Raw genomic sequence first — 9,009 nt, forward strand, 5'->3', positions numbered from 1 at the left:
GCCAAGTTTAACTAACTGACTGTCACTTGCAGCCTCCCTTAAATAGGGAGTGGATCCTACCACAAGCACAGAAACAATTAACCTCAAAATTATGTTATCTACAAGCTCTCTATCTTATCTACAAGCTCTCTTACAACTATCTGATGAATAAATAACCTACCACATAAATAGATGTTGTACTTTAAACTAAACCATTTTGAGTTTGCATTTACTTCAAAAAGACATAGAAATACTTTGCTCATTGACATTGTCAAACACCCCTCCTCCTCTACATGGCACGTTCCACCCCTTCTTAAACCCAATTGACTAGCCTGCTCTGTTTCGGCAGTTACCAGTCAGATTCAGAAGGTGCCAGTACTGCAGAGGAAAGACCAGGTGACAAACAAACATTTCAGATCAGTTCCAATAAACAGTGTTTAAATAAACCAAGTTTGAACCCCTGAAGTCTGTGTCATTTCTACATTGAATACAGGTAAAAATCATATGCTACAAATAGTCCCTTCCCTCTTAGTGTGTCTATGTATAGGGCACGGGCTGCCCCGTGACACATAGGCTATTGCATATTGCATTTACTAAAACAAGCTTTTCTTTGCGTACATTTCCAATGTTGCATTTAAAATGCAACATTGGCCCATAAGGACTAGCAGATCTACAACCACAGGACTTCTATGCCACAAGACCACATTCGTAACATGCTACATGTGGAAAAATTCAGCGATGGCAAAATTGTACTGAGCTCTGCAAAGTGGTGTCTAGGTGCATCTGGCCTTTAATGGCGTCTGAGTTTCCTGTAGAAGAAAGCTGCCATGCCTATACCCACAACGCCAGCCACAGCGAGGACACCAACAGCTGCCTTCAGTCCTTTAGATGAAGCAGCGTCACTGGAGTGTGAAGCTGCTGACAGGACAAGCAGGTGTGTTAGATCCCTTTAGATTATTTATCATAATATGCATCCCTCATGTCTATTATGCCCTTGGATCCGGAAATCAATTAAAAAGGTGGAGGTTCCACATACATCATTTAACTGTCATCCTACAAACTGTACATGTATTTTGTGTCAAATGTTTTAAATAATAAACAATGGTTCAGATTTGGACAATTGACTGCTTAGAATGGGAAAAGAATAAAGTACCTTTTTGAGATGGATAAGCTGAAAAATAAAATAAACAAATAGATCAATATTTGCTCTGAATATGACCATTCATAACCTATGAATGAGGAAAAAGTTTTACTACATTCTGCCATTAGGTCATTTGTCTAAGAGGCAATGGTAATCAGTATGTTGTGGAAAGAGAAAGATCACACTTACGATTCTCAGTTCTGGTGACAATAGGTGGTGAAGAGAGGGTGGCAGATTCTGTCAATCCTTCTTCCTCAACACTTGAAGCTAAATCTCTTTTTCTCCTGCTTTCTCCTGGACACCTCTATAGTTCGAAGGAACACGAGTTTGAGATGATCTAACAGCAGTTTACACTTAATGTCAGTGTTAAATAGGTGATGTGCTACATTTGAGAGTCGTAGGATTATTATATCAATTTAATTATAGTGTTTATATATTGTATAATAATCACCATTGCACTGCAGGTGCTCTTCACGCACAACAGGGTGATACAGTGCAGATAGTAGGTGGACACCGTCTCATTCGCCTGTTCAGTGAAACGGAAGGCTTGGAAGGAGAAGCGTCCTTGGTGGCTCCCCCCGTTATCATGCATTTCTGTATTCCTGTCCATCTGGCACCTGTCCAGTTGAAAGAAAGAAAGAAAAACAAATAAATAAACAAACAAACAAACAAACGGTGAGGTTGAACTTGAGCTGTTGATTCAGAATGAGACTTGTGGACTTACGCAGTGGTTTAAAGTAACTAAGTACATTTACTTAAGTACTGTACTTAAGTACAATTTTGAGGTATTTGTACTTTACTTGAGTATTTCCAATTGTCAATACTTTTACTTCTACTCCACTACATCTCAGAGGCAAATGTTGTGCTTTTACTCCACTACAATTATTTTAAAACTTTAGTTACTAGTTACTTTTCAGATATAAATTATGATATTATGAAACATACATTAACCACTTTAGCCCTATTTTATACCTTGGCTATTTGAAAATAGCCGATCTACAAGCTCACAACGCGTCGCGATGCGACGCGTTGTGAGCTTGTAGATCTGCTATTTTCAAATATTTTTGTACTTTTACTTTTGGTACTTTAAGTACATTTTGATGCCAATACTTTTGTACTTTTACTCAAGTAAATTTTGAATACTAGACTTTTACTTGTTACAGAGTATTTCTATATTGCAGTTTTGGTACTTTTACTTAAGTAAAGAATTTGAGTACTTTTTCCACAACTGGACTTACGAGACAAACAGGTCAAAGACAGTCAGAGAGGTGGGGTCAGAGGATATTGAGGCGTAGCATCTGTGCAGGAGAACGTGATACCTGATGGGGTAGAATGGTCAGAGTCAAGACTGGCAATGGCAGAAACTTCACTCACTCAATGACTAAAGGACTAGTGTGTGTTGAGTTTGTTTCTGATGTATGAAATTAAGGCCTGCCACACTGTCACATATTTTACAAAAACTACAACTCTGCCACCAAAATGTGGAATGCCCCTGACAGCATCCATTGAAAAATGCAAATCAATGGTCTTTCTAAACTAGCCTGAAAAACTATCTATCAGGACTCCGGAGACCACAAGGGGAGGTAAATGTAATTTCCCATAGAGAGGAGGTGTCATTCACTGATGACGTTTTTCCCTTTTCTCCTTTTCTACATAATAGTGTTTTGTAATTGTTGATGACATGTATTATTGTGTTATTTGTTATGCTATGTTGATGAATTGAATACATAGGACCACAATGGAAACATGTGTGTTATGCTTTTAGCCTTAATGACTGACTGTACCTTGTGCTGTTTAAATTTCTGACTAATAAAGTATTCAATCAATCAAACTCAGTCAGTGATTGAAGACAAATGGATATTCTTACTGCTCAGTCAAGTTGGTTGCCTGGACCTGGACATAGATGCGGGTCCTCAGCTCTACTCCATTTGATGGCATGATCAACGGGGTGGTGTAGTTGACGTCCTGTGAACACATTATTACATTGTATTCCATCAAGCTACCTCCCCTATTTCAACATTGATACTGTACTGCACATGTAGAACAGTGGTTCTCAAACTGCGTAATTTCAAGGACCCCCATAACTTTGAGTGCGCAAATGAAACCAAATGGAGTTCACAGACGTGTAAGGGTCCTCTCAGAGTTTACAGACCTGTAAGGGTCCATTTGTAGCTCTGACCTGAAGGAACCCTGAGTGTCCCTGGACCCCACTTTGAGAACCACTGATGTAGAATAATAGCCCTGCCTGTAGCCCAGAAGTCTGATATTGTCCTTGACCAGTCCTTGTTTGGTGATGTGACCTGGACCAGGTTTCGCGAGAGGGGAGGTCAAACAAAGGGAAATGTAGCAGAGAAGCCCTGTCTCTAAGTCCAGAACCCTAATATTTTCCTTGGCCAGGGAGGATTTCCGTTTGACTGAGTGGTTGACGTTGAATTAACATTGGCTTAAATGAAATGCAGTTCTATGCAGCAAAGTGTATACAAGTGTGTGTGTGTGTGTGTGTGTGTGTGTGTGTGTGTGTGTGTGTGTGTGTGTGTCTGTGTGTGTGTGTGTGTGTGTGAGTGTGAGTGTGTGCGCACGTGCGTTAGCGCATGTCATGCTGCGACGGGCAAACTCTACCACCATTTCTGAGCAGTTTCTGAGCAGTTTCCACATGGCTACCATTAAGCCGCTTTTCCATCACAGCATAAGCACGACACTGTCCAGTACAGTCCAGAACCGCACCGCACCGCTTCAAAATGTCTTGCGTTTCCATTGCACAAAAGTCCCCACTCGCAAAATCCCCACCCTCCCCTCCCCTCCCCTCCCGAAGGAAATCAACGCCCCTTTCTTTAACACACCAACTTAGCCTCAGGCTACAGGGTTAGCCTAAATGCTAGCGTGCTTCCTCAGAGCTAGTTTGGCTCTTAAGTTATTATTTGGCCATGTTCACCCTGACTTTAATCTTCGCTATTGTTGGGAAGACCTGTGTGGTGTTTAAACACGTTGCCATCACTTATATAAAAAACGTTATTAGCGTGTATCGTCGCGCATTCATTGTTGCCAGGTTTAGCAGAAAAAAATAAGCAATCAGGTCTATGAAAACAATCCCAAAAGAAGCGACTATCTACGGCTATTTGAAAATAGCAGATCTACAAACTCACAACGCGTAGCGATGCGACGCATTGTGAGTGTGTGCATCTGCTATTTAAAAAAAATATATACATATATAATGTTGACAAATACATATTAATTTGGGGGTCCTTGACATGAAAATGTTTAAGAACCACTGGTTTCAACAACATATGAAACAAGCCCCAAATAATCAACTACATTTTAGAAACAAGCAGTGGTGGAAAAAGTACTCAAATGTTTTACTTAAGTAAAAGTATCAATACTGCAATGTAGAAGCACTCTACAAGTGAAAGTCTGGAATTACTTGAGTAAAAGTACAAAAACTATTGGTATCAAAATGTACTTAAGGTACCAAAAGTAAGTACTAAAATGTTTGAAAATAGCAGATCTACAATGATGCGATGCGTTGTGAGCTTGTAGATCGGCTATTTTCAAATAGCCTAGGTATAAAATAGGGCTTAATGTATGTTTTATAATGTAATCATTTATATCTGAAAAGTAACTAGTAACTAGTAACTAATACGTTTTCAGATAATTGTAGTGGAGTAAAAGTACTACCAATATTTACAAGCAACTTTACAGAAAAATAAGCCCAATGTTGCTTATAATAAGTGGACATGGCAACACTGCTACCGTAGTGTTTACATTTTACAGACACCTGAGTGGACAGACACAGCTGTGAGCCGACCAATCAGCTTTATCACAGCTTTAGCCCCGCTTAGCCCAGCTCAGACCTACCCAAGACTGGGTACTTTTTAGGCACCAGTTTAGTACCACTTACACACCACTCTACCCACTTCATTGTAGTGGAAACCGTCGCTGTGGTGGGCGGTGTGGGGTGGGGCTAGGTAAGTCCATGTATATGGAAAGCCGCCTTTAGACTGTTGAACAAGGCCTGCCCTGAACGCCACCTTTCGCCGATCTGGCCTGCCGCACTGGATTACATTACTTACTTTAAGTTTAACTGATTTTAAGTTTAAGTTGGATTACATTCTTATGCAGACTATTTTCCTTATGTGGGACTACTTTCCTTATGTTCCACCTGCACGTAAGACTATCCACATGTAAGACTATTTGGCTTATGTTCTACATGTTGCTGCACCTTATACAGTGTATACACATCTGTATCTGCTGCTATACCCCCAGGCACATACCTGTTACTTATATGCTGCTTTTTGTGCATCGCTAAATCACGTACATTATCCTGTGCACACCTATTATTGCTTTATAACTGCCTCAAACTTATACCATTGCCTTTCTCATGAATATAGACCACCTGTACATATACAGTATATAATTGTTTTTCTTCACTCTACTAGGAAGTAGACTGACTATCTGACCTGTTTCTTTTCTGTTTTTCCTTGCTCTTGTTTCTATATCTATTATTCTTCCTCTTTCCTGGAAACTTCTCTTCTCTGGACAATGTGACAATAAAGTGTGTGTGTGTGTGTGTGTGTGTGTGTGTGTGTGTGTGTGTGTGTGTGTGTGTGTGTGTGTGTGTGTGTGTGTGTGTGTGTGTGTGTGTGTCTCTGTGTGTGTGTGTGTGTGTGTGTGTGTGTGTGTGTGTGTGTGTGTGTGTGTGTGTGTGTGTGTGTGTGTGTGTGTGTGTGTGTGTGTGTGACAGAGAGATTGTATAAGAGAGAGAGCAACAGAAATACATTTTTCATTTGACTTACTCTGAAAAGCTCCATGCTCAATGTGCTAATGAAACTTCCATTTTTGTCCGTCACTGCAATGGTGGATCCTGACCTATTTCAGACAAAGATTGATGACAGGGAGAAAGTACTGATTAATGGTTGAGACATGGTTGAGTCTGACACTGGTTTACACTCAGTAACACATTATTGAAGGAGTCAAACACTTTGAAAGTATATTTCAAAAAGAAGAGGGATACTATTTTCTCACTGTTGTTGAAATTATGATCAGTACCTACTTTATAATATGTAAATCGTATATTGTATATCAGCTCACAAAAAAAATGTTTTTGTACGTAGTTTCATGTTAACGGTTTTTGAGGTATTTAAGTTGTAGACTTGTTATAACTTTACTTTATTTGTTTATTTGGGAGGGACAGAACATAAATGAACGCGGCATACAAAACTACATACAGTAGAGTTAAGGATGCAATGTTAAATGTGTCTGAGTTAGCAAGAAATCCTTAACATAAAACAATAAAACGAGATATTACATAAAGGAACGGATGCATGTATATGCCATGTAACATGTCAGGAACATAAATGTGGTGTGACCACATTCAAAATGTGTAAAAACCATTAACTATTTTATCATCAGCATGTCAGTATCTATCAGATGTCCCATGTAATAACACTCTTTGGTACCCTCGTACAAAACCATCTCACAAAGTCATTGTGATTATACTGTCTTTGAAGTGACACAAAACAGAATTCCAAGTAAGGAACTTACACATCCACCTGGGTGTTGTTGATAAGATACTCCAGAGGGTAAGCACAGGAGTAGTAGTATTTGAGTTCGGCTTTATAGGTGACTACTGCTGAGCCTGGGGATATATCATAGGAGTACACTGCACCACTGATGTTAACCGTCTGGATGTTGGAGAATTCAGAGAATACCCCTTGGCCAACTGCAGTGGTGGTCTGAGACAAACATCAAGACCCATGTCAAGATAAAGAAATTATTATTTTGTGGAATCCTAAAAGATGGATATTCCCCATCCAACGTATTCATGCTCTACTCACAAGGAACATGCTGCCACAAGATGCAGTCTCGTTGAGGGAGAAGGTGAACCTGACAACCGGGGGTGAGACACTTTCGTCCAGGGTTCCTGCGCAGCTTGGGTTATTACTCACATGGTTGAGGAGGAGCAGGGACACGTTGTAGCCAGAGAACATTACAGGGCAATAGATGATGGCCAGGCTAATCGAGGCAGTGCCACATTCCACTGAGATGTCGTCGTATGCTTCAACAGGGAAATATAAGATCAGTAAAGCTTGTTTTCCATCGTCATTGATAATCCTATTCACTCACAACTAATCACTCCAATATGATGACTACCGTATGGGTATTGCCTACAAAGGTACTTTTACAATGTGCTAGGATTCATTTAAGCATAAAAAAACAAGAGCAAACTGCCTGAAATATAAAATGCCAGTCTTAAAAGTACACAATAAAGTTCCACATAAATTGTACCATGAGTTGTGATCATTTGGTATAAAAGTAAAAATTCTGACAGAGATGAGCCTTCAAAGCTGAGGATAAAATCAGCAATTTATTTTCAACTCAACTCAGTAATGAATATCAAGTTCAGCCACATTTTACTCTTCAAAAGCAATCAATCAAAACTGATTTTAAATGTGAATACCTGGACGTCTAGCCCCACTTCCACAATCACTTATATTTAACTGAGAGCTCTGCGCAACCATGAATGCCAAGAAGAAAAGGCTCAGATGATACATTTTTGCCTTCAGGGTTGTGGAGATCTATAACAGAAAAATAACAACTTTTTAAATGCTCATGCCACACATGCTCGATCATGCAGCCAGATGTCTGGAAGAAATCTAAATGAACAACAGGTAAAATAAGTTACAGAAAAATAAGTTGGAGCATGTTAAGTTGTTTTGATTTAAGATTATCATTAGAAAACACTCACCTTGACTGCCATTGAAGACTCCTTTTCCTTCAGTTACTTGTCTCCTTTCTTTCTGATTCCTGTGATGTATAGGCTTTTATAGGTAAGCAATCTTCTTCGGATTGGATAGAATTCAGGTCAGTGCAGCTGGGCATGCCCTCCTTGATTTGTGAACGATTCCATTGTATTGGGGATGGCACACAGACCATCTCATATAGGTAGTTTGTGAAACCCAACCCGAGGTTACGGATGTAACCCGGTTTCTTAATTGAACGATCAGAAACAATGGCCCAGCTCCTTTGGGAGTTTCCTTAGATAGACATATAGATAGAAGCCTTTATTTAACAAGGGAGAGGACAATTTACAGCAAGCTCTCTTTTACAATGACACTCTGAAAGTACAGTGTAATAATACAACACACAATAAAAAACGAACTAGATGAAAACAAGATAGAATTGTGCATATAAAAGATGACGAGTACATTATGTAAAGCAAGTACTAGGATGACCCTGTGAGATATTTCCATAGCCCAGAGGTTAAGCCAGACATTGTGTATGGGTGCTATATGACAATGAGCATATGTTAATCTTCACACAAGTCTAGACAATAACTCCTTGCCATTGTATCTAACTAAAACACTTCACACAATGAAATAAGTGGCTACAGCAGCATTCTGGGTGGTCGAGAGCATCGTACATTGCATTGCACGTGTCTGGTATAACTCAGTTGGTAGAGCACTAGACTTTGAATTGCAAGGTTCTGGGTTTGATCCCGAGCAAGGCCAACTTAGTGGACATGCGGTAAATAATGGGACCTGCCGCTCCACCTCAACAATCCATCTTCCTGGTCTAGCGCCTTGTAAGCCCATACAGTGTATATGGGCATAGACTGATGACAACAGGGATCTCCATGGGCATAAAAGGGACAAGGACAGACGGACATATCTTTTTGCCCATATATGGGCATAAAGGGACACAGACGAGTACAACGGGTACAAGGGTATTGCATAACGAGGTGTGGCATGCATTCCCAACTTGCATTGTTCCCGAGTAGGCCAGTGCCCAACGGGCACCAGTCTAGTAAAGTAGACAGGCAGAGATGTCAACTTGCCTGGCATTGCCAAGGTTAATACGCTGACAATGTGTTACTTCGCGAAGCATGCTCAGGT

General features: G+C 40.1%; 1 protein-coding gene across 1 annotated transcript; it reads right to left on the reverse strand.

Annotated features, from left to right (window-relative positions):
* Positions 1 to 855: 855 nt before the first annotated feature.
* Positions 856 to 7,418, reverse strand: LOC308092221 (zona pellucida-like domain-containing protein 1; the record flags this gene model as incomplete). Its single annotated transcript, XM_080438066.1, has 8 exons — positions 856 to 897; positions 1,572 to 1,737; positions 2,359 to 2,439; positions 2,988 to 3,085; positions 5,911 to 5,983; positions 6,659 to 6,849; positions 6,952 to 7,172; positions 7,403 to 7,418. The coding sequence occupies 8 exons, from the start codon at positions 7,416 to 7,418 to the stop codon at positions 856 to 858; spliced, it is 888 nt and encodes a 295-aa protein (XP_080294192.1).
* Between the last annotated feature and the right edge of the window lie 1,591 nt (positions 7,419 to 9,009).

The sequence above is a fragment of the Gymnoscopelus braueri genome, assembly GCF_963280865.1.
Source record: "Gymnoscopelus braueri genome assembly, chromosome: 9".
Taxonomy (NCBI): domain Eukaryota; kingdom Metazoa; phylum Chordata; class Actinopteri; order Myctophiformes; family Myctophidae; genus Gymnoscopelus; species Gymnoscopelus braueri.